This window comes from Elephantulus edwardii, unplaced genomic scaffold, assembly GCF_000299155.1.
Source record: "Elephantulus edwardii isolate Elephantulus edwardi_28Jun2011 unplaced genomic scaffold, EleEdw1.0 scaffold00023, whole genome shotgun sequence".
In the NCBI taxonomy this organism is placed as follows: domain Eukaryota; kingdom Metazoa; phylum Chordata; class Mammalia; order Macroscelidea; family Macroscelididae; genus Elephantulus; species Elephantulus edwardii.
Window position 1 is genome coordinate 4,129,853 of NW_006399773.1, and position 27,512 is coordinate 4,157,364.

General features: G+C 38.3%; 1 protein-coding gene across 1 annotated transcript in view; it reads right to left on the reverse strand.

Annotated features, from left to right (window-relative positions):
- PIBF1 (progesterone immunomodulatory binding factor 1) overlaps positions 1-27,512 on the reverse strand; it is a 311,116-nt gene that overhangs the window by 280,048 nt on the left and 3,556 nt on the right. Inside the window, exons 2-4 of the mRNA XM_006882728.1 lie at positions 25,243-25,343; positions 23,586-23,784; positions 19,072-19,191 (exon numbers count right to left, since the gene is read on the reverse strand). Of these exons, the coding sequence (XP_006882790.1) occupies positions 19,072-19,191; positions 23,586-23,784; positions 25,243-25,343 (420 nt within the window). The remainder of the gene's footprint in view (positions 1-19,071; positions 19,192-23,585; positions 23,785-25,242; positions 25,344-27,512) is intronic.

The window sequence follows — 27,512 nt, forward strand, 5'->3', positions numbered from 1 at the left end:
TCGAACCGTGTACCTCTGAGGTTGCAGTGCAGCTTCTTGCCACTAGGCCACCAGAGCTTGCCAGCATTACTTAAATCTTTGGTCTGCACACCACATAAGCAGAAAAGAAAGTGGCACTTTATGTGTCAAAACAAACCTTTAAGAAACTAAGTCAACTTTGCTTGGGGGAAGATAGGATGGCTAAGGAAATTGGAAACAGGACATAGCGACATTTCCTTTAAGGTCAATGATTCAAATCAGGAGTTTACATTGCACAGCAGTTTAGTGAAGGACAAGAAATGACTTGGGTCAGCTGTTCTGTGAAAATAAGAATTCATTCTCTAAAAACAAGTTTCATATAACCAGTGATCTAATCCAAGCAACTAAATATTTCAGAAAAATATCCACACAAACTCAAGAAACTTATCTACCAATTATAGAATATCTCTTTAAGTAACAACAGCTGTCTATTTTGCTGCCAGATACTTACATTTACTGTTAGCTAAGATCTTCAAGAAATATATTTTTTAAAAGTAAAAGCTTTTAGAAGAATCTTTAAACACACACACAAGCACACAAACACGCACATCCCTTTTGACATAGTTGTCTAGGCTAAGGAAAAAAAAAACCACCCAAGAAAATGCTGATACTTTTTAACATATGCTAATCAACTATGACATAATAGTCATATTGTAACAAGTTCACTTCTCTGGATCTGGACTGCTTGCTCTGTACAGTTAGTACAACACCTGCTTTGGGTGCTTACTATGGGTGCTAAAAATCGTATTGCTGTATTAACAGTACCTGTAGTCTCCGGGCTAAGAAGTAACACATTGAGACTTAAAAAAAAAAAGACAAAAGAAAGAAAAATTGTTTGCATTCAGTTGGGTGACGTCTTTATTTTCGTTTACACTAAATCTAAACAGCATTATCTTATTCTACTCAGTAGTTTCTACTGACTGTATAATTTTACCAGGAAGCATTAAAATGTTGATTCAGTTAGTTTTGAGTCTAGTATGATTATGTCCAGTAGTATGAGTGATGACTTAATATTCTCACTATTAGAACTGTGCAATTTTATTCACACAGCAATCCATCTGACTTTTACTGAATTCAAATATGTATTTTACATATTAATTGGGCGGCTATCCTTTGATAAATGATCTTGTGTTGTGCTATTGCCTCTACAAAACTCAATGGAAACAGGAGCACTGACGTCAAACTGATAAAACCCCTACTAGAATTTCTTCAAATGATACAGAATACACATCTATTAATCCTTATTTTACTATTCTTAATTTTTATGTGATTAAATTGAAAAATCACAAAACTAAAAAAGATCAGAAAAGAACTCTATAATCTAGACTGAAAATCATCATGTAGATCAACAATCCTTGGAGGAAAAGTTCCCAGTTGTTAACCGAAAGGTCCAGATTGAATTTCACCAGTCACTCCACAAGAGAAAGATCTGAAGTTGGCTTCTGTAAAGATTTAGCATTACAATCACAGTTCTGCTCTGTTCTATAGAGTCACTCTTGAGTCGAAGTCAGTTCAATAGGAGGAAGTTTGATTTTGTTGATATGTGTACCGAAAGAATAAAGTGGTCATGGTAAATAGGGAGCTCTGGTGGCCTAGTGGGTAAGGAACTAGGCTGCCAGCCCAAAGGCACATGGTTAGAATCAATCAGCTCGGCAATCAGATGGGCAATCTCCTCTCATGTGATTTACTGCCTGTGAAAATCCACTGATGGGTCAGCCACAAGTCAGTTCTGACTCAACAGCACCAAACAACATATCTGGAGTTAAGCAAAGTCATTTGATAAGGTTCCTCATGAATTGCTCTCCACTGACATGTAATGATATTACCAACTTGGCCACGAGGTTCAAAATTTCACCTTAGGACCTATTAAAATCTCTCAAAATTTTCACTAGAATTAACAGTTAATGATTTATTTAATCTTATAAATGCAGTGCCAAAGGGGGAACATGTTTAGCTCTGTAAAAAGTTACACTTCTTCATATAGTCAGCTAAATGATGCCTCTTCCTAACGACATTTAAAATTATCTTCATTAGACCTTTCTCACATATTTTTTCTGTCCATTCACTTTTATTTGTGACTCATTTGCATTATTTGCAAAACTTCAACAGGCTTGTCAAGAAGCAACAGGTTTTACAGGTGAAGGCAAAAATGGGTGTTAGTAACTCTAAGTCATAATAAATGCTATAGCTATTGTTGGTCCAAATATATTCTTGGATATGGCAAATACATGAAAATTTCACATTGTGAAGACACAAAGCATGGCATTAGTAATATATAAAACTTTAAAAATGAAATGTAAGAATTCAAAGATTTTCTTCACTTTAGTTAATAAGTAAACATACATTTTTAAAAAATTTTCAAAAGCCAAGTAGTCACGGTTCATTAACCAGTTACATGAGAATTTTAACTTATTATAAGTACAGATTCATATTCTCAGCTCTGATCAAAATCAGTATGTACAGAGGGGTCCACAAATCAGCAACTATAAAAAATAGACTGAAGTATATCAGAGAGATTATAACGGCAAAGGATAGGATAGGGCTCATATATGCTGTTCATAAAGCTGTTAAGAGTTAGAGTCAACACAATGGCAACTAATAATAACATTCCCTTTATGTCTTATATTCTCAAACCGAAATACTAAACCTACTGCTGTCAACTTGATGCTGAATCATAGCAACTTTTGTTTCTTTTTAGTGGAGATAATTTTTGTAACACTGTAATTACAATTTAATTTTATCACTCAGGTACACTTATATAAGTCATATTCATATACATTATAATAAGGTAGTATAAGTAATTAAGTTTAATTAATTATAATGTCTGATCAATGTATTATGCAATGCTTTTCTCTTTATCTAACTTATTATTTTTTTTTACTTTTCATTTTTAATTCCCCTCTTTCTTTCTTCTCTTCCCTGGTAACTAACTATTCATTCTATGTCATTGTAATTCATTCTATCTCTTTGTAAACTTTTCTATAGTTTTTTATAACAAGGGTCTTATATCACTACAATCCTTTTATGACTGATTTATTTGTTTTGCATAATTATCATGTTACACCGTATTTCATGCTACACTCTAGTGGTGCTGATTTTTCTGTACCACCTTTTCTGTGCTGAGTTTCCTATGTTAATGGATTTTCTTAGCAATTCTTTCATTGTTGTTGTTTTAGGGTTTTCTAAACTTGCTGCAGAAGATCCAAGATTACAGGCTTCAAAATGGATGGCATTTCAACATCGAGAAGACAAAAATTTTCCCCACTGGACTAATGGGCAATATCATGATAAATGGGAAAAAGGTTAAAACTGTTATTATTTTCATCTTACTTGGATCCACAATCAACATTCTTAGTACTAGCAGTCAGGAGATTAGAAGCCATATTGTTTTGGAAAAGTCTGTTATCAGTGAGCTCTTCAAATTATTGAGAAACAATGATGTCAGTTTGAAGACTATGGTGCACCCTATTCAAGCCATAGTCTTTTCAATCACTTGCTGTCCATATGAGAGCTGGACAGTGAATAAAGATGACTGAAGAAGAACTGGTGCCTTGGAGTTGTGGTGAAGGAGAAGAATTCTTAATATCCCATAGACTACCGAAAGAACAAACAAAAAAGACATGTTTTGGGGAAGGTGCAGCCAGAATGCTCCTTGGGGGCAAGGAGACAGTGCTTCATTTCACATACGTTGGGCATGTTGTTGCTAGGAGAGGCTATTCCTTGGAGAGGGAAATCATGCTTGGAAAGTGGAGGGTCAGTGAAAGAGAGAAAGACCCTCAATGAGATAGACTGACACAGTGACTGCAGCAATGGGCTCAAGTTTGTCAGAGATGATGAGGATGGCACAGGACAGGTCAGGGTTCAGATCTATTATTCACAGAGTCGCTATGAGTCTTACTCAACTAACAAGAAGAAATCTTTATGCTTCTCTTCTCTTTCATTTTGATAAAACTTATTAATTTCCTTGGAGGCTTCCTTATAAGCTACTATTTTATTACTAAGTTTAAAATACTTCACGTATCAGATTAAACCAATGTTACTGAACAATTTATGAAGAAATTGTTCAATAGGAACCTAAACTACTGTGTAAGCCTTCACTTGAAACACAATAAAATGCCATTTAGAAAACATTAAAAAAAAGGTTCACTTATCTTAGAATTTTTTTTAACTACTCTTCTCATATAGAAGTTCTGTAACTACACTTCTTATTCTTTGTTTGCTTTGTAGTTGTCATCATTTGTGGACTAATACCTTTTGTTGCCTAATTTTGGTCTTTTTGGTTTTTATACAAAAACACTTTGTGTATTTTGGTACTGAGGTCAGTTTCTAAATAATGTTATATATGTTATTTCAAATTGCTGTCTGTTGGTGGTTCTTGATCCAAAGAAGTTCCTTTAGGATTTCTTATAAGATTGGTCTCGTTTTCACAAGTTCCTTTAGTCTCTGTTTACCTTGAAATGTCCTAATTTCACCATCTCATTTGGTAAACAATATTGCTGGGCACAGAATTCCTGGTTGGCAATTTTTCTTCTTTTCCATTCAGGGTCTTATAACTGCCCACTGCCTTCTTGCTAATATAGTTTCTGTTTATGAACAGGAGCTCAGTCTTACGGATTAATCTTTATAGGGGATTCTGTTTTTCCAGAGCTGATTCTGTACTTCTTTCTTTGTCTTTAATTTTAGGAAATTTGATTATATCTTGGTATTTTTCCTATATGATCTGTTCTGTTTGGGATACATTCATCTTCTTGAATGCATACTGATGTTGGTGAACAACACTGGTAAAACCATGAATTGCTAATAAAAGGCACACAACTCCACCTTGGACAGAGTGCTTCTTACAAACACCAAGAAAGGTCCTTCCAAGTGTGGACAGTAAGACTTGTCTCACATATTTTAGGCCCGTTATCAGGAGCATCTAGTCCCTGGTAAATATGAGGGACAGTAAAAACAAGGAAGGCCATCAAGGAAATTGATTGACACAGTGGTCACAACAACAGATATAGGTCCTGTAGCAAATGTATGAACAGGGCAAGATTGAGTCAGACTTCGTTCTGCTGCAAACAATGTTTAGATGAGTGGGAATAACCCATATATGAATACTCAGGTTGAGCCTCAAGTTTATATTACAGAATCTTTCTCAAAAATTTAACATTTTTAATAAGGAAATTACTTTGAACAAAACATTCTTTGAGCTTCCTAGTTTCCTAAGTTTTCATTAGATTAAAAAAAAAATTCGTCATGTCTTCCTGAAATTTGATAGCTTTACCAAGACGTGATTCATTAACACTTTATATTATTTCTATTTCTTTTGTTTGAAAGAAAGACCTTGAAATAACGCTACAGCAGAAAGTAGGTATATAGCACAGCTACATACATGTAATGGACTAAGATTTCAAACTGCTCTAAGGGTAATTTTTACGTAAGAATACTAAAAAAAAAAATCTCACTAAGTACATCAGGCAACCTTATATATATATATACAATAGGCTTCAAACTATGATACAATTGTTACTGCTGTTATGAACCTTCCAGTTGGAACTGACTCACAGCTGATCCCCTAGCAGATTTTCAGAGACAGGAAGTTACAGGGGAGGTGACTGCCCATCTTTCTGCCACTAAGTAGCTGGTAGATTCAAATGGCCTGCTTTTGGGACAGTAGAGCAACTCCTTACAAAGCGTGTAGAAATTTAATAGCATGTGATTCTTAAACTAGCTCTGGTGGCCCAGTGGTAAGAAACTGTGCTGCAATTATGAAAGCATGCAGTTTGAATTCACCATCTGCTTTGTGGAAGAAAGATAGGGAATCTCTTGCTGTGCGATGAACTGCCTCTGAAAACCTGCTAAAGGATCAGTTATGAGTTGGTTCTGGCTCAATGGCACATAACAACAACAACAACAGTAATTCTTAACCTATAAAAAAATGTATTCTTCCTGAAAGGTCAATTTTAGTGAGTTTCCTTTTATTATTTTCTTCCACATCATTACTTGTTTGGAGATATATAGCTCAGAGCACAAACACTGAAAAACAGGATTCTTTTACTTCAAGTGTACAGAATACCTGACATAAAAGAAGAGTCTTATTTTTTTCTTAGTTCTCCATTATCTGCAAATAACTAATAATGTGGAAAAAATTAAAAATCCACTTCATTCACATTGTGTTTCATATGATTATTCCCACACACTGTATTTTCCAAAACCAATTACCACTGATCTATGCCCACTATCACCCCATCTTTTCAGGTCCTCACTGGATCTTTTGTAATTCCTTCACACTTTCCCTCTGCCCACCAAACTCTGTGACTCTGTGATAGCCCTCCTATGCTGAGCCTCCCTGTCCTCATCTGGATTTTTATATAATATATATGGATGAAACACAATGTATATGAATTCTATATGCAAATCAATATAAAATTTTTAAAAATGTAAAAAAAATTCCCCAAACAAAAGAATAATCAAAAGGAAAAATATTATGTCACTGCTAGTTTCTATATGAATATTTGTCACAAATTCTGTCTGTGTGATAAAGTATACCTATTTATTTACTCGATTTTTTTTTACTCTGATAGGACAAACGCATCCTTTAATGCTGATTTACTAAGGTGATGGAAAACAGGCAACACTTTGTATAAGAACAAAGAAAATTCATATATAAAGAAAAAGAAATCCACTGAAATTAGCCACTCAGGAGGAATAAACTGTTTATGGGTTAAGAATTACATTCTATTAAATTTCTACAAGCTCAGGAAGGAGCTGCTCTGTCAACCCAGGCTCAGGCTACCTCAATCTACCAGATGCTCTATGGGAGAAAGTGCTCTCTTCCAACATTTATTATGTGCTAACAGATTATATGAACAAAAAGCAAATAAGGTGGTAACTGGTTTTAGTATTTTTGAACTAATTTTAAGAGTCATTCTGAAATTTGCTCACTAAGAAATGTCTGATTTAGGGGAGCTCTGGTGGCCTAGTGGCAAGGAGCTGCAACTACAATCCTAGAGGCGCACGGTTCGAATAAACCAGATGCTCTGCCAGGAAAGGAGGGACAATCTCCTCCTGTACCAGTCAGATCTGATTTGACTGTACACTCACACAAAAATAATAAAATTTTTTTTTAAAAAAAGAAATGTCTGATTTGAAAAATACATACGCCAAAAAAAAATTTTCCATTTTTCTAGTTTTTTCTTCCAGTTATACCGAATTCGAAAGAAGTCATATTTGATTGGTCAGAAGCAACTGATGTAAAATAAGGAATATGAAAGAAAATGTGATCAATTTAATGCAATGCTTTGACCTCTAGGTCAAAAATGTCAAGATTTTCTTGAGCAGTCTAAAACTGGTTTTAAAAACAGATGGACATTTGCTGCCACCAGGTGGCGAAAAATAAAAACGTTAGACTATGCTTTATGCAGAGCAGATTATCTGAGAGGCTGGGCTCTATGAGGAGAATTATGGCATCAGGATTGGTGGAAGATCTATTAACAATCTGTGTTATGCGGATGACACAACCCTGCTTGCTGAAACTGAGGAGGACCTCATGCACTTGCTGCAGAGGGTCAAGGACTGCAGCCTTCAACATGGACTGAGGCTCAATGTCAAGAAGACAAAGATTCTCACCATTGGACCAATTGGTAGCATCAGGATGGATGGCAAAGAGATTGAGATTGTTCACAGCTTCAGTTTGCTCGGCTCCACTCTTAGCACCAGCAGTCAGGAAATCAAAAAACGTATTGCGATGGGAAAGTCTGCTGTTAGGGACCTCTCTAAAGTACTCAAGAGCAATGGTGTCTCTCTGGAGACTAAGGTGTGCCTGATACAGGCCATGGTCTTTGCAATCACTTGTTATGCATCAGAGAGTTGGACAATGACTAGTGAGGACAGAAGGAGAATTGATGCCTTTGAGCTGTGGTGCTGGAGAAGAGTATTGAATGTACCACGGACTGCCAAGAAAACAGACAGATTCAACCTGGAGAGGGTTAAACCAGGCTGCTCCTTGGAGGCAAGGATTCTGGGGCTTCGTCTGACATACTTTGGGCATGTTGCAAGGAGGGACAGGTCCTTGGAGAGGGACATTATGCTTGGGAGGGTGGAGGGACAGCGTAAGAGGGGAAGACCCTCTATGAGATGGATTGATTCAGTGACTGGGGTAATCGGGATGGGTGTGTCAGAGGCAGTGCGACTGGCACAGGATAGAGCAGGGTTTAGGGCTGTTGTACATAGGGTCGCTATGAGTCGCAAACAACTCGACGGCACATAACAACAACAACAACAATGTTGAATATAAGCAAGTCTGGGTGGTAGGGTGAAATGGAACACTTTTTTTAACTAATTGACAGTCTGGATACTCAGAGCCATAGCAAGAAATATCTTTGCAATTGCCTTTTCTACTTTTTGAGAAAGTGTCATACTGCCCTTCATAGTGGCTGCACCATTTTACAATCCCACCAACAGTGAATAAGGGTTCCAGTTTCTCCACAACCTCACCAGCATTAGTTGTTTGCTGTTCTGTTGAATTTTGCTATTCTTACTGGGGTGAGATAGTATCTCATAATTGCTTTGATTTGCATCTCTCTGAGAGCTATGGATTTTGAACATTTCTTCATGTGTTTGTTTGCCATCTGAATGTCTTCGTTGGTGAAGGGTCTGTTCATATCCTGTGCCTGTTTTTCAACTGGTTGTTTACCTCTATCTTGTTATGGTGCTCAAGTGTTCTATAAATTCTAGATATAAGTTCCTTATAAGACATGTCCTTACCAAATGTTTTTCCCCAGTCTGTGGCTTCCCTTTTTACCTGCCAGAGAAGTCTTTGGATGTGCATAGAGATTTGAATCTTAGAAGTCCTCTTCATCTATTTTATCCTCTCTTGGTTGTTGATTTTTCAGGATGTTTGGAAGACTGTTCATGTTGTGGATTAGTGCTCTAGGGTTCTTCCAAGCTTTTCTCTAATGAAGTTTATAGTCCTTGGTTTTTGTCTTAGGTCCTTGATCCACTTTGAGTTGGTTTTTGTGTATGGTGTGAGATGTGGGTCTTGTTTGAGTTTCTGCAGATGGTTTTCCTTGGAGAGAAGCATCATGCTTGGATGAGGGGAGGGACAGCACAGACTGTGGATGAGATGCAATGATTCAGTGACTAGGGTAATGTGGGTAGGAGATATGTCAAAGACAATGAGGTTGGCTAATGATAGAGCAGGGTTCAGAGCTGTTGTGCATAAGGGTTACGATGAGTCACAAGCGACTTAATGGCACATAGCAAGAACATCAGGACTGTTATCTATGATATTAGGAAATGTTTTAACACTCATCAGTATTACTTTATTAAATGAGGATTAATAGTCCTGTATTCTAATTCTTCCAAATATCCTAATTACACAAACATGTTATTGACTATGCCTTAAATAAAGTTGATTCTTATTTTTAAAACCACTTGGATCAGAACAGTAAGTATGAAACACAAGTTATTGGTGATACAAATCCCCCAGCTACCCTGTTGGGAAAAGGTGTACAGTTTTTGTCTGTAAAGATTTACAACCTTGGGAGCCTAATGGAAAGTCACTATGAGTCAGAAGTTCCCTTCATTGCCATTGAGTTGAAAACAACCTCACAGCAGACACTCCAGTGGGTTTGCACAGGCTGTAAACTGCATAGCAGGAGATTGCTTATCTTTCTCACTTTGAGCAGCAAGTGGATTCGAATCTCCTATCTTTGAGTTTGCACTCCCTACCATTAGGCCACTAGAGCACCCTGGTACTATCTACATTATTGACATAACAATAACATGAACGTCTTCCTAACGCAAGTAACAACGGGAAATACTTGTAATGTCCACAAAGTGACTTTTACATATATTAATTGTGATATCTCGTATCATCAAACAAAAACAAAATCCCATTTCTTCTGTCATCTCAAATCTGTTGTTTCCTTGTTGTTGTTATGTGCCATCAAGCCCTATTTACAACAGCTCTGAACCCTGCTCTATCCTGTGCCAGCCTTACTGTCTCTAACACACCTACTCCCATTACCCCAGTCACTGAATCAATCCATTTCATAGAGGGTCTTCCTCTCTTGTGCTGTCCTTCCACCCTTCCAAGCATGACGACCCTCTCCAAGGATTGGTCCCTCTTTGTAACATGCCCCAAATACATCAAATGAAGCTTCAGAATCCTTATCTCCAAGAAACAGCCTGGTTTCACCCTCTCCAAGATGAACCTGTTTGATGTCCTGGTAGCCCATGGTATATTCAATACTCTTCTCCAGCACCACAGCTCAAAGACATCAATTGTCTTTCTATCATCCCTAGTCATTGTCTAGCTCTCTGATGCATAGCAAGTAATTGTGAAGAATAGGGCCAGGATCAGGTGCACCTTAGTCTCCAAACAGACACAGTTGCTCTTCAGTATTCTGGAGAGGTCCCTGACTACAGACTTTCCCAATGCAATTTGTCTTTTGATTTCCTAGCTGCTTGTACCAAGAGTGTGACTGTGGAGCCAAGCAAACTAAAGCTGTTAACAATCTCAATCTCTTCACCATCTATCATGACGTTGCCAATGCTGCCAAGTGGTGAGAACCTTTATTTCGTTGATGTTGAGCTTTAATCTATATTGAAGGCTGCAGTCCTTGACCTTCTGCAGCAAGCGCTTCAGGTCCTCCTCAGTTTCAGCAAGCAGGGTTTTGTCATCTGCATAACGCAGATTGTTAATGAGACTTCTTCCAATCCTGATGCCACATTTCTCCTCATAGAGCCCAGCATCCCAGATGATCTGTTCCGCATATAGATTGAAAAGATATGGAGATAGGATACATCTCTGGCCTATACCCTTCCCGGTTTTGAACTATGCAATATTTCTTTGCTCTGTCTGACAACTGCTTCCTGGTCCAAGTATAGGTTTCACACAATCAATAAGCACAATCAAGTGTTCTGGGATTTTCATTCTTCTCAGAATCAGCCAGTTTGTTGTGAGCCACAGAGTCAAATACCTTTGCACAGTCAATGAAACACAGACATTCCTCTGGTACTCTTTGCTTTCTGCCAAGATCTGTCTAACATTAGCTACAATATCCCTAGTACCATAGCCTCTCCTAAAACCAGTCTGCACATTTGGCAGTTCTCTGTTGATGTGCTGCTCCAGTTGTTTTAAGATAATTTTCAGCAGATCTTGCTTGCATGTGATATTAATGTTGTTTGATAATTTCTGCACAGTAAACTTCTCTGAGCTGTTGATCTGATCTCCAATTCCTTCCCTCCTTGTCACTCACTTTGGGCTTCCTCTTTACCTTTGGTGACAATACACAAAGCAAACAAATATTCATTCACAATTTCTACATGTGGTGTAATTCAATGGTATTATGTACATACTTTAGGGCACCATTCTCACTCATTCTACTTTTTTCTTTTCTTTTCATTCTACTTTTAATTTGGACTCTTTGCTCCTTAAAAGTTTTCATCATTCAGACTCTTTGCCTCCTAAAGTACATTCTATGAATGGCTGTCAATTTGAATAATTACAGATATCTATTTGTAGAGTGCAATGCTCCAGGCAAATGTTATTTTTTAATTGAACTAAATTGTTATTCAGCTTAACAAAGATTTCATTAGATGCCTTGAGTTCAAGATTTAAAGTCAGTTTTAGGATAAAAGATTTGGAGTTTTCTCCAATCATAGCTTATTGCCCTTGACTCAGAACATATGCATAGCTTACCCTCACGTGGGCTTCCAATGTCATAAATCATACTCAAAGAGACTGCCCATCATTCTCCCCCAGAGCAGTGGTAGATTCAATCCACCAGGGAAGTGTGGCCTTCTGGTTACCAGCATAACTGCTTCTGGACTATGCCAAAACATCTAGTAACGTCTGGTTTCCATATGAATTTGAAGTTATGTTCTATATTTTTCTGCGGGGTCCTTGATCAAAATGTTCCATAATGGCAGTTTGGCTATCATTCACTCCTAAATACATTGTAAATTCTGTAAACCAAACACTTTGCCAAACTATTCTACCAGAGCTGCTCTTGACAAGGCTATTGATTATTTTATCAATTCCAGTGTCAATTCTGTCTTTATCTTGCTCGACCTACTAGCAGCACCGAAACAGCTAGTCATTCTTCCTTCTTGAAAAATTCCTTTCATTGGCTTCCAGAGAATCACTGTTCTGTCTCTCCCACCTTTTCAATATTGAAGTTTCTTAGAGCTTAAACCTTGGTCTTCTCTGAATTCATTCCAAATTTGTCTCATATAAAAGCTACTTAAGTTGGTCAAAGACAACAACATCCTTCCAGTTACCCAAGCCAAAAACCTTGGAGTTAATTTTACTCCCATTTTTCTTTCACCTACTGAAGCCAATTCATCAGGAAACCCCACTTGCTTATATACAAAATATATACAGAATTCAACCATTTGATACCATTTTCATTGCAATCACGCTAATGAAGCAATCTGTCCTACAAGAGCTTCCTGACAAGTTTTTCCTGATTCTAGTCTCAGAACTTCATAGTTTATTCTGAACAAAAGGAAATTTTCTGTAAAAATTATTATTTAGGATATTGATGAGTGTAACCTGCATGTTCCCTGGAGGCAAGGATGGTGAATTTCATCTTACTTAATCTGGGCATATTTTCAGGAGCATGACATCAGGCTGAGAAAGATAAAACATAGTGAGAGAAAGGGAGATTCTCAACAACATGAACTGAATCAGTGGCTACCACACAGGGCCTGAGCATGAGAGATCAGGAGGACGGCACAGTGTGGTGTGAAGGGCTTCCCTAGCCATTGACTGACTTTGCTATGTTGAATAGGCATGAATACACAAATGAGCATGATGGTCAATCCACAAAAGGACTGGCCAGTCTTGATAATCCTCAAGGGGATGGGCTAATCTCAGTCATCCTCAAGGGGATCGGCTAGTCTTGTCACTAAATTGAGAGGACCCAGCAGCAGAATTGGAAGAACTTCACTACAGAAAAAAGAAGTAAGAGACGCAACAGGTCCTTTGGGGCTAGAGACTCTTGCACCAATCAGACCAGGACCTGTGAAAGGAGCACCCACAGCAGACACAGAGAACCAGAGACCTGACGTGAGATGGAGTGGACCCTGGGACTGCTACGCCATCGAATCAAAGCTAAGAGCTTTCTGATCAAGTCTGTTGGAGGACTAAGGAGGAGAGACACAACTGGCAGGACTGAAAGCTTTGTAACACGGGCCTAAAGCCACGAGGCTCAAGTCTGAGGTGCCTGCAAACACATTTCAGAAGCTGTTTTAAGAGACTATATTCTGCTATTAACCTGAATTATAGCCCTTTAACTTCCCTAGTAAGGTTCTGCGGGGTCTCTGAATTATTGTATTAGATTTTGGATCCAGTAAAGCAATAACAAATAATTACAAAGACCATAGCCTGGATTAGGCACACCTTAGTCTCTAGAATGACATTGTTGCTTTTCAGCACTCTGGAGAGGTCCCTGACAGCAGATTTTCCCAATGCCATTCATCTTCTGATTTCCTGACTGCTGGAGTGTTACTTGTAGAGCTGAGCAAGCTGTAACTGTAACAACCTCAACCTCTTCTCTGTCTATCATGGTGCTGTCAATTGGCCCAGTGGTGAGAGAATCTTTGTTTTCTTGATGTTAAACTTCAATCCATATTGAAGACTACAGTCCTTGACCTTCTGAGCAAGTGCTTCAGGTCTTATTCAGTTTCAGCAAGCAAGGTTCTGTCATTTGCATAATGTAGGTTGTTGATGAGTCTACCTCCAATCCTGATGCCACATTCCTCCTCTCAAAGCCCTGCTTCCTGAATGATATGTTCTGCATATAGATTGAAAAGGTATGGAGACAAGATGCATCCCTGATGCACTCTTTTCCTGACTTTGAACCATGCAGTGTTTCCTCAAAAGATGACAGAAGAAGAAAAGATGCCTTTGAACTGTGGTGCTTAAGAAGAGTCTTGAACAACATAGACTGCCAAGAAAACAAACAGGTCTGTCTTGGAGAGGGTGAAACCAAGTTTTTCCTTGGAGGCCAGGAATTTGAAGCTCTGTCTCATGTCCTTTGGGCACATGGCCAGGAAAGACCAATCCTTGGAGAAAGACATCATATTTAGAAGGATGGAGAGACAGCACAGTAGAGGTAGATGAAATGAGATGATACAGTGACCAGCAAAATGGGGGTTGGTATGTTGGAATCAGTGAGACTGGCTCAGGAAAAGGCAGGCTTCAGAGCTGCTGTATGTAGGGTCACTATGGGTCGCAGGTGACTCGATGGCACGTAACAACAAACAACAAAGCAGTAAGATCAATGTTAAAATGAGTAGAAAGAGGTGCAGAAGTGTGGGGCACATGAAAATGGGTTTTGTGTTGTTGATGTTGCTGAGAGGGACAGTTCCCCTTTGTGAAGTTGGTAAAAGTCATACATGGCTGCCCCCATGCAGCCCTTGCACTTTTTTACATGCAGAATAGGGGAAGATTTAGACCCGCTATTCATAGGGTCATTTTAAGTTGTTGTTGTTGTTGTTATGTGCCGTCGAGTCGTTTGCGACTCATAGCAACCCTATGTACAACAGCCCTAAACCCTGCTCTATCCTGTGCCAATCGCATTGCCTCTGACACACCCATCCCGAGTACCCCAGTCACTGAATCAATCCACCTCATAGAGGGTCTTCCCCTCCTGTGCTGTCCCTCTACCCTACCAAGCATGATGTCCTTCTCCAAGGACCTGTCTCTCCTTACAACATGTCCAAAGTATGTTAGACGAAGCCACAGAGTCCTTGCCTCCAAAGAGTAGCCTGGTTTAACCCTCTCTAGGATGAATCTGTTTGTTTTCTTGGCAGTCCATGGAACATTCAATACTCTTCTCCAGCACCACAGCTCAAAGGCATCAATTCTCCTTCTATCCTCCCTAGTCATTGTCCAACTTTCTGATGCATAACAAGTGATTGCAAAGACCATGGCCTGTATCAGGAGCACTTTAGTCTACAGAGAGACACCGTTGCTCTTGAGTACTTTAGAGACGTCCCTAACCGCACACTTTCCCATCGCAATACATTTTTTTAATTTCCTGGCTACTGGTGCCAAGAGTGTTGACCGTGGAGACGAGCAAACTGAAGCTGTGAACAATCCATCCTGATGCTACCGATTGGTCCAGTGGTGAGAGTCTTTGTCTTCTTGACATTGAGCCTCAGTCCATACTGAAGGCTGCAGTCCTTGACCCTCTGCAGTAAGCGCATGAGGTCCTCCTCAGTTTCAACGAGCAGGGTTGTGTCATCTATATAACGCAGATTGTTGATAGATCTTCCACCAATCCTAACGCCACGCTTCTCCTCATAGAGCCCAGCCTCTCGGATAATCTGCTCTGCATACAGGTTGAAAAGGTATGGAGATAGGACACATCCGTGGCATATACCCCTCTCAATTTTGAACCAGGCAGTGTTGCCCTGTTCTATCTGACGACTGCCTCTTGGTCCAAGTATAGGTTTCGCATTAGCATGACTAAATGTTCTGGGATTCCCATTCTTCTCACAGTCAGCCACAGTTGGTTATGATCCACACAGGCAAATGCCTTTGCAGAATCAATGAAACACAGACAGACATTCTTCATTTTAAGTTACAGTTGACTAAATAACACCTAACGACAAAGATATTAACCAAGGTGTTTCTAATTAATAAACTAATGTTTATTAATGACTTATTATATCCTAGTCAGAATGATGATTTTAAAACAGAAGTCAGATCATCTGACTTGTTTCCTTTACTTAAGGTTAGAATAAAAATGTTTACAATGACCTCAACAGATCCTTTACTTTTCTGATCTTATTTCAACTGTTCTTCCCTTCAACCATTCTTCCTATACTTCCAACTTCACTTTTCCATAGACTTCAAGGTACCCTTTTTCCTCTGCCAAAAAGCCTTTCCTTGCGAATTCTGTTATTTCCCTTACCTCCTTCAATTAGTTTCTTCCCATCTCCTCTTTCAGTATTTAATGGACCACTGGTAGCCCAGCAGTTAAAGCCCTCAATGTCTAAGTTTTGGTTAGCAGTTTGGCCCACTAGCTGCTCCAAAGGAGATAGATGTGGCTACATGATGATCTGCATGCAGCCTTGGAAGCCCAATGGTGCAGCTCTACTCTGCCCTATGGCATTGCTATGAATAGGAATGGATTTAAGACCAGCGAGTGTGGAGGTTTGATTAGTTTTAATGAGTAGGTAAGCTCCTTCTTAATTTTCTTTGGTTGGTGTTTATAATTTGAACTTTTGTTTACATTACTTACAGAAGCATTTACAACTGAGAACTACAATTTCAGTTGAGAACCAATAATTTTTAAGAAGCAAATTTATAAATAGAAGGGTTCATAAACAAGTGTTTTATCTCTATGTTTGAAGATTAACAGGTTGAAAATATTCAAGACTTGCTATGAGTCAAATGAGTATGAATTATCTATGCTTTCCTGTCAATAAAATACTAAAAATATTGAAACTAACAAACAATAATCTGAGACTGGAAAAGCTATTACTGAACTTTGTGTCTTGAGAATAAAGACTTGCTTTACTAGACAGTAAAATGACAACTGTAAAGTTGCCAGCTCATTTTCTTTTTTTTTTTTTGAAAGTAAGTTTTTGTTTTTATACGAACAGAAGTAGACCATCTAGAAATATTTCCGTTTTATTTAAATTGTTAAGTAGAATATGAAACTGAATTCTTAACTAGTACCAGAGAATGGATTTATCTGTTTGGTGTTTAATAATTTTCTTTCTTTAAGGCACAAAATTTCTTTGTTCAAGAGAGATCCCTTTTAGAAGCCCAAATGGAAAAGTGATTTAAAAAGAGAATGCCTTGATAAAAACAAGTAAAGAGAGGTCCTCCAGTTCACCTACTATACACTAAGAATTTCATGAAGGATACTGAGATATCAGAAGGCGTTGCAGAAAGAAGTCTATAAACCAGTCTCACTACCTCCTCCCCAGTTCTTCCTAAACTACCACCAACAATATCTGGGCATTTTACATAAGTAATGGCATTTGTAATTGGAATCATTTAACTTGGATTATTTTATTACAGATAATTTTTTTTTAATTAAGAGCTATCTTTCTAGGTTAGCTGCACAATGTATGCAGCAGGTTAAGCAGAAGAATGATACAGAATCTTGTATTTATGTTCAGATCTGCAAATCAGCCACTGTGGTATTGCTGCTGGTGACTTTGTTTATCTTATGAGGAGACGGAGAAAGTTGAGTCCTCATTTTGGCTATAACTGATTCTGTACAGTATTAATGATTCAAGAAGATTTTGTCCTGTACTTAGAGCATAATAAATTAAGACTTCTAAAATATAAATACAACTTCAATTATATTTATTGGTAATGGGTTGGTCAGAGCGTCTCTTGTGATAGCAGATAAAACAATTATTTTCAACTTTACTAAAATCATGTTATCACTCTAAAATAAAACTGTGACAAATTCAAGACAATAAATAGACTATCAGTAGTATTATTTTCTTCATTTAACAACCCAGGAAATGTTAAATGACTTAATTAGGGTCACCTGGTAAATAAGTGTCCAGATTTCATCTAATGCTTTAACACTAATCTTTTAGAATTAAAATTCTAGATAAGGCACAGTTTCTTGTGTTCACCACTGCCAGCACCTAGGATGGTACCAGGCATACATAGCGCTGGAGTTAATGCTGCCATCAGTGTATTGGTCCACAACAAGTATCATGAGAAAACTCACAAAACTCATTAACCCTGGGTCCGAACAGACTCATAGGACCCTCGAGTTGGTTTCTGAGGCTGGAAATCATACTGCAGAAGACTGTTCATCTTTCTTTCACTGAAAGACTGGTGGATCTGAAAAGCCAGACAGGCCTTTGGGTTAACACCACAACTCTCTACAGACTATCCACCACAGTCAATTATATCTGACAATGAGGCAAGATGACTTAGAACTAGGCTCTAACTCCTTTTATGTCATTAGCAAGACAAACCTGCAAAGAAGAACTATAGCAAATCTTATTTGTCAACTTGAGCATTTTCCTGCTAGACTGATGCCCCAACTTAAAACACGCTAAAGAAAACACTGCTCTTCCATTTCTAACTTCTAAGTCCATAATGGCCAGAACACAAACAATCCTGTCTGAATTGGGACGTTAACCAGTGTTTGTCCTGGTTAACACTAGGCAAGGCTGGATATGGCATGGAAATGCTGAATGCTTTACACATTTCTAATTGCTACATGGTGATATTATTAACCAATCTAGCATCCTGTTTTCTTAAACGACATTAACTGTAACTTAGTATTCTACGATATTTGGCCAATTCAATAAGCACGTTTATCATTAGTTAACATTCCCACAAATGCAAATATTATTGTACATTTAGTGGCCATATAATTTATTATTCAAAGTAGACTACTTTTAAAAGAGAATGGGGTCCTATTAATAATTAAACATAAGAAATAAACAGTACTGTACTGAGAAAATCACAACATGAATAATACTACTTAAAAGCAAAAATTACTCTTTTTTTCCTTCTTAGGATACTTGAAAGAAATACCTTGTATTATCACAGCCTACAATTCTTAATGTGGGCTACAATTCTTGACAGAGTGCCTTTTTTTGAAACATACATTACCAAATAAGGTCTTGTGTACATATGCCTCATTAAGGTCAACAACACAGCAGTGGTCAGAAATTATTATCATGTTAGGATTTAAAAATTATTTCATTATAAAAATGAGTTTCAACAAAATGGTGTGTGCATATGCTTCACTTGGGTAAATAATGCAGCAGTTTTCAGATTATGGCCCATATTAGGATTTCAAAATCATTTGATTATAAAAATGAGTTAAAAAACACAATGGTCATCTGTGAATTAAAGGTCAATGTTACAGAATTACCTTGTTAATCTTTTAAAGGACAATTTCCATTTTAACCTCCTTCTCTCTAATTATAAAGAACCTCAACATTCCCCTAATCCTATTTTGCTGTCATTCAATTTTATATTCATCAACAGAAATCTTCAGAACCTCTTTATAGAGAAAGTTGGCATCTCTTTCCACAAGCAATCAAAACCATACCAACCTCTGTAAGCTGCTTCAGTTGGCCTCTATTTGCATTTAATTCCTCTGCGAGGTCATTCTTTTTCACTTGCAGCTCATAGATTTCCTTTCTTAATGGATTCACTAGTTCATAGAAACGAATCTTTAAAAAGAAAAGAAATCAACTTAATTAGCAGTCTTGAAATCTAAAACGTAACGGAAATTTGCCAATGTACAGAACTCTCAATTCCTAGGATTGGGAGAATCCATATACTGAAACAGTTAAGTGACATGAATTCTTTATTAAGTTTTAACATTCAGTTGAATTACCTCCAGACTAGATTACCCTCTGTAACTCTCCAACCCCACCATAGTCTTGCTTTCCTTTTTCACACCAGTATTCCTCATCTCCTATTACTACTCACGCCACACTATTTCCTGGACATATGAAGTGCTCACAAGCTTTGTTCTTGCTGTTTCCTCTGCTAGAAAATTTCTGACATAAATGCATGGTTCATCTGTTCACTTCCTTCAGATCTCTGAGCAATGTCAATTTATCCTTTTATTACGTAATTTAAGGAATCATCATCACCCAGTACAAGCTATTGCTCACTCACAGCACTTTTGATAGTCACTCATTCTACACATTTTAGTTTATTATTTGTGTTGCTCTACTAGACTATGTATCTCCAATACCTAAATATATGATGTTGTTATTGGGTGTCACTGAGTTGGAACCAACCCACTGCTGACCCTCCAATGGGTTTTCAGAGATAGTAAATCACAGAGGAGGAGATAGTACAACCTTCTCCCATGGAGCAGATGGTGAATTCAAACTGCAGGCCTTCGGGACTGCAGCACAGCTTCTCACCACCAGGTCACCAGCATTCCCTAAACACAGGATGTCATTGTTGCTGTGTACTGGACAGTTGGAACCGACCATAGCTGTTCCTCCAGAGGGTTTTCAGAGGCAGTTAATTGCACAGGAGGAGACTGCCCATCCTTCTTCTGTGGAGAAGCTGGTGGCCTTGAACTGCGGGCCTTTGGGATTGAAGCACAGTTCCTTGCCACCAGACCTCCAAATACATGATGAGTACTAAATAAATATTTGATGAACGATCAGGTCAGGTTTAAATTTTATTCTATTTCAAGTTCCTGGTTTACGGTGACCAGTTGCTTATGGCAGCCAGTATAGTGTAAGAGACAATCACGAAGAATCGGGAGTTTCCTTTCCTATCACTATTCCCATTAAGTCCACCACTCACAATTCACTCCGGGGACTTTTCCTTGATGGCGCAGTCAATAGGGGGTTGCACTGCTAATCCAAAGGTGAAGATTCTCTAGCAGCTGGAACCCTCCAGTGGCTCCACAGACCAAACAATCTGGGATCAGCTATGAGTTAGTTCTGGTTCAACAGCAATGAGCTGAGTAAACCTGTACAGCATTTCACCCAATAAATTCTTTATTAAGTTTAATAAAGAAGCAAATATAGCAAAAAATAAAGCAAAATTAGGGGAACACAACCAGGGACTATTTCTCATAAAGACAGAGAATCTGAAACTCCTTCGAAACCCAAATCTGTTAATAGGTGCTATCTAAAGCTGGTTCTCCACACAAGTAATCTGTGTATAATTAACCAGTTAGGTAATGCTATCTATGAAAACAAGATATGAGACAAGGAATACTAACAAACTGGGGAGAACACAAAACAAATACAAATGTCACCAACAGAGTATTTCCTATTTGTGTTGGTGGTGTTATACGCCATCAAGTTGCCTGCAGTTCATAATGACCTTATGCACCATAGTTCTGAACCCTGCCCCTTCCTGAACCAAGCTCACTGTTTTGACATACCTAAACCTAAAAGTTCCTTTTTACTGTGCTTAAATCTTCATTGATAGCCTCTGCAACATTTTACTTGCTTTGGACAGTATAATTTGGACAGTATGTTTCTGGCAGAAAAATTATGCATCCACACAATGACATAGCTAGGTTCCAAAAACCAAGTATTCAAGTATCAGTGATATGTGAAAATAAAGAATGACCACATCAGATCAAACTACATCACTGTATGACTGGCAAACACTGAGAATCATGGCTGAGCCAAGATGATACATAACATCCCCAACCAAAGCCAAAGTCACTCTAACCACATGCCTCAGCATTACTTACTACCAGACAGACACACACTGTCACTGTAATCTGTAGGGTACATATTTATTATTATGATAAATGCAGAATGTCAGGTAAATAACAGTCAAAACATGAGGATCAGTGAATGTGACTACTGAAACAAAAAGTTGGACAAAACGGTAACAAATACTTCTTTTATAGAAAATCAGTAATTTGTAAACAATGTCTAAATGAAAACCAAGGTAACAACTGCCACCTCAGGAAAAACAAGTCACTATGTATGTATTATGCCCCAAGTAGGAGAGAGCTCTGGAGGCCGAGTGGAGAAGAGTTGTGCTGTCAACCCAAAGGCACAGGTTTGAATCCACTACCTGCTCTAAGGAGAAAGAGGGGCCATCTCATCCTATGGGATTTATAGTCTCAGAAAACCAGCTGGAGAGTCAGCTAAGGGTTGGTTCCAACTTGACAGCAGTAAGTGTAATATGTTTTTAAGTAACTAAGAAGCCCTGGTGGCACAGTACCTAACCTATAAGGTTTCCAATCTTGTCAGTCTATAAGTCCTATAAAGATTTACAGAGTAAGAGGATTAAAATAGAGGATCACCATGAGGGAGGGTCTCTATGAACTGGAATTGAGTTTATAGCAGTGGGTTTATGTTGTAAGTATTGTGCTAAGCATTTTATACACATAGCCTAAATCCCTACCATTATTATTATTATCATGCTTTCCACAGATTAAAAAAAACCTTGAAAGACATCTTGATGTTTTGTAAAGCAGCAAGTATGAGTGTGCAGCTTGGGGACATCAAGAAGGGTACCAAGGCTCTTTTGGGGGTACATAAGATCAAAATGACTTCCAAGGTAACATTCTCTTTCACTCTCCCTAGTGACTGCACAGGAGGGGACGGCAGAGGCTGCACAATGTGTGATGATGCCATTGCTCTAAAGGCTAATAAGAGTGTGTGTACTCCTGTGCTTAAATGCTGACAAATAGAATTCATATTTTTTTAAAAAAAGGTCGTTGCAATCCTCAACACATTTTTGGAGTATAAAGGTGCCCTTTTGCTCTGTTGTTGTTGTGTGCCACGGAGACGGAACCGACTTGGAGCTGACCCTCCAGTGGGTTTTCAGAGGCTGTAAGCTGCACAGAAGGAGATTTCCCATCCATCTCTAGGAAAGCAGCTGGTGGTTTCAAACAGCAGATTTTTGGGATTGCAACCCAGCTTCTCACCACTGAGCCACCGGAGCTTCCTAAAAGCATCCTGACACCAAGAAAGTCGAGACTACCATACATTAATCCTTTACACAGACATGACCTCTCAACTTTAATTTACATCTTCCTCAACTACTGTTTATCAGATTCAGAGGATACCGCAAAAAGGTCTTACCTACATTTCAATTAATTCCCTCAATGTTTACATATTCCATCCTTAAGACACCAAAACCAGAAAAGTGACATTAGTACCATGTGTATACTTTCAGCCATAATATGGTACATACATTTCTATAACCATCATCACAACAATCAAAATACTATACTACTCTATCACCAGAAAGATCTTTTTCTTGTTAATCATGACCACTATTTAATCATAAGTAAACAAAAGGCCTGAAACCCCTCTATAACTATCAACATTTATGAAAGTTCATAGTGTTTCCAGAGGCATGTTGTTTAGGAAGTGGATGCCACTAAAGCAAGGTAAAATTACGAACTTCAAAAAGGAAAAAAATTTAATTTCTCCCCCCCTCCCCCAATACCTGGTCACAAAGCAAGTAGTTAAGGTGGGGAAAATGGACTATGATCTAATTATCTATTATCCTTATTCTCAGATAGGGAGCTCTGGTGCTCTAGCATCAAGGAATTGCACTGTGATCTCAAAGGCATGCAGTTTAAATTTGTCAGCTGCTCTGCGAGAGAAAGATCCCCCCAAAGAAGCCCGGACTTGGTAAAGAAATGGCTGATTTCAGGATTGCAGTGGGAAATGTCTACATGAGGCTGGAATACTTGATAAAGCTAGCTAGACGTAAAACTTTCAAATATTGAGGCACATGTAAAGGTGCTCACATGAAATGAAATCTCCTTTGTCCAAGATTATAAATTAAACTTGAAAAAAAAGAAAACGGCAACTGACTGAAACCCATAAATGTTCAAATTAACATTCATAAAGATACAGATACTGTGATGCTGTTGTCAGGTACCATCAAGTCTACTATGACTAACAGCAATTCTATGAACAACAGATCAGAACCCAACTTCACCCTGTGCAATCTTCATGTTCTCAAACAACCTCAAGTCCATTGCTGCAGTCACTGTGTCAATCCATTGAGTTGAGGGGCTTACTCTCTTGCTCATCTTATAAATGATAAAAATTTAGTCTGAAAATTTATGAAGTGGACTTTTTTCCAAGTGACACAAGACACTTACAGATACATATTCAGGAATAGAAAGCTGATCTTCAGGGAATGACTTTAATTTCATGTATTGCTCTTCTGCCAACTCAAAGTCACGCAGATTTCGACGAATATCTCCCGCCTTCTCTCTTAGCTGAAGATTTGTCTCTTCTAGCTGTTTCTGTCTCAATAAGATAGTTTCCATTTCTTTTTTCAACAGTTCTTGATATTTTCTATATTAAGAGATAATTAACATTTTTTTAAATCCTTGCGATTCAATTCAATTTCCTCCATTTCATATTTATACAATTCAGAAATTTGAAGCCAGTTTCTATCTCTAGCTAAATGCTTAGCTTATTTAATCAGTTAAGCATAAAATACCAAGAGTACACTAATAATTAGTATGTAGTTTAAAATAAAAATGTACTTATTATATAAAGAATTTGCATTCTTACAGGATAATTTTTAAAGTTAAAACAGTAAAATTGTACATTATCTCTGTTTAAGCTTTAAGTCGCACATTGTTTTTGGACCCTATCATAAAAGTAATTTTCCTTCTTTTTATCCAGGTATTTTAAATATACTTCTTTAAGATGATAATATCAAACCATCAGAGTGCACTCATTTAACCAATGAAGTAAAAAGAAATCAGTATATAGTTCCTTTTATCAAAGAACTACTATAAGCTACTATAGCTACAATAGACACTATGATTGTTGGCTGCCTACCTGAAGATTCTGAGGAGGAAGTGACAATAGGACTTTTTCTCCTTTCTCATTGAGTCAAGGGATTCAGCCCCTAGTTAGCAAACAGTTAAATGGAGAAACTAAGTGTACTTCCTTGTATAAGATAAATGCTTCTGGCTCCAGGCACTGTGGCCAAAGAAAAACAGAGGTTCCAAATGTTGCCCGGCCCTGAGACACATCAGTCAGTTTCAACTGGATATGACCCCCTACACATGAACAAATGAGAGCCCAGAGATTAGCCTAGTGACACATTCCCCCCACAGGGTAATCATACTTACTGAGAATACTATTTTTTTTATCTTGTCTCCAATGACTGATGTGTCGGCACCTTTCCCATCCCCTAAGTAGACATAATCTGAATAAACATATCCATTTTTAGAATATGAACAGGTATGACTCCTCCCTCTGTAAAAAGCCTCCCTGTAAACTCACAATTCTAGGCTGTCCTAGAGGACTGTATAAGGAGTAAAGCTTCTCCCTTTCTTGGTCCGTTAATGCAAACTTCTTTTTTCACTTTCAGTTAGGTGTATGCATAGACCTACTTGAGAGTAAATATCACAGCTTTGTGATGAGCACACGACGGAGCTAGACAAAGCACACAGTTGTGCTAGAAGTGACTTCAAGTCGGGGATATTCAAGGAACATTGGGGCTCACTCAGTATGCTTTTCAGAGCAAAGGAAGAGAAGCTAAACCAGAGAGCAGACTAAGGGGCAGGCCGTTCAGGGAGCTTCTACGTTTGTTGGGCGAATACAACATTTTTTTATATTTTGTGTACTCATCAAGTACACCATATTTTGCTGGTCTGGACACAAAAATTAGTGCCATCTCGAACCTAAAAGTTCTCTATTTTGGCTTACAACCGCATGCATGAGCAGGTAATGGCCTTTCATAGAGAAAATGCACATTGTTGCTTAAAAGCAACAACTAAAAGCAACATTTCTTACCTTGCATCCTTCTGCTGAAAAGTCAGCTGGCTGTCTAACCTCAGGGTGAGCAGCTGCTTCTGATGAAGAGCATCATTAAGCTTCTCTTCCAACTCCTCAATCTTAACAAAGAGGAGGTAAATGATAGAGTCAATTTTCAAATTTATCATAACAAAAGACATGTTATTGTAGTTTTGTACCATTGAGTAGGAACCGACTCAGAGCCGGCCCTCAAGTGGGTTTTCACAGGCAGTGAAAATGTACAGGAGTGGATTGCCTCTTTTCTCTGGCAGAACAGCAGGGGGATCTGGATTGTTTATCTTTGGGTTGACAGAATAACTCCTTACCACTAAGCCACCAGAGCTCCCAAAGAAAGACAGTGATTAAAAAATATTAAATACATATGTCTGAATACATACAAAGGCACACACATATATACATACTTGAAAAAAATTACAAAAACAGGCTGAAAATATACAGGCAATTTTGTACAGAGGAGAGAATAATGGTTGTGTCTACAAATTGCAGTCTTGTTCATTCAAGTGGCTTTCAAATGATAATGTGAAACTATTGTCTCATAAATGATATTTATAAGCTGCCAGTAAGAGGCTATTTTATTCCAGTTACTATGTTTTTTGCTGATGAGCTTACCAAAAATGACATGGTTTTTTTTGCTGGTGCTCCCTATGGTGCTGCAGCCCATACCCCACATCTGTATGAGAGATCTCTGTGTTTGCTGCCATTAAGTCCATTTTCACTTATTATGAACGCATGAGCTACAGCTATTGGTAGCTGTTATCAAGTCAAAGTGACCCTATAAACAACAGATTTGAACACTGTCCTATCCAGTGCCATACTCATGATCTCTGTCCTGCTTAAGTCCATTAAAGCAGTCACTGTGTCAATCCATCTCAGTGAAGGTCTTCCTCTCTTCTACTGTCTTTCCCAGTATGATATTTCTATCCAACTATTGTTTCCTCTTGGTAATATGCCCAAAGTAAGTGAGATGAAGTTTCACTAATCCAATATTCTTTGCCAATATCAAAATTCAAAAGCACTGATTCTTCTTTTGTTATCCTTCTTCATTGTCCAACTTTCAGAAGCATAGGATGTAGAGCAAAGACCATGACTTTGAACAGGCACATTCTGGTCTATAAAATGATATCCTTGTTCCTTAGAAATCTGAAAATGTCCATGACCCAATGCAATTTCCCCAGTGCAACAATGTCTAGGGAGCAGATAATGGGGCATGAGGTCACAAAGCCATAAGCGTCTTTCTGAAAGGGCCAGAGAGTGAGAATAACACAGTCCCTCATGGCCCCAGAACAGAAAGCAAATACAGCGCCTGTAGACTAGCCTAATGGAGCCTACAGCAGCCACACCAGCAGCAAGAGCTTCACTGTTGATTCACAGACTTCACTCATAGGTGAGGTTTCAAGAATGGGGTTTATTAGGGAAATAAGTTGGAGAGTGGAGGGGGAATATCTCCCAATTCAAGTCCAGCAGTTCCAAGCCAGATTAACAGCAAAATACAATTTCTGGTTCATAGAAATATTACTTATCCACTCACAAAAATAACGTTATTTTAGTTTTTAAATATGCAAACCAAGATGAAACTGACTGTCGTGGAGTCAATTTGCCTTACTGTACAATTTGTAACTGTACAGGACAGAGTAAAAATGTCCCGTAAGGTTTCAAAAGCTGTAAGCTTTAAGGAAGGGGACTGACACGTCTTCTCCTGCACAACAGCTCGTAAGTTTAAACTACCAATCCTAAGGCAAGCAGTCAAGCACTTGGAGCATCACCTAGCTCTTCCTTACATCACACCAACAAACTCAATTCATTGTCTTTGAGTCAGAATCAACTTATAGGTGACCCTCCACTGGGTTTCTGAGGTTATAAACTGCCCAAGAGGAAACTGTCCATCTTTCTTCCATGGAGTGATTAGTGGATTCAAAGTACCAGAGAGTGCAACCTTTGGGTTAGCAGCTCGACTCTCTATGGACTACAGAATATGACACCAGAACTTCCTCTTCACTTAAGTATGTTGTTGTTGTTGATTGCCATTGAGCCCAGTACAACTCATAGTGACCCTATGAACAAAAGGCCTGAAGCCTTTCTATATCAATCGTCATTTATCAAAGTTCACAGAGTTTCCAGAGGCATGCTGTTTAGGAAGTGGATGCCACTCCTGCTTCATTTAAATATGTTGTTGTTGTTGTTGTTATGTGCCGTCGAGTCGTTTCCGACTCATAGCGACCCTATGCACAACAGCCCTAAACCCTGCTCTA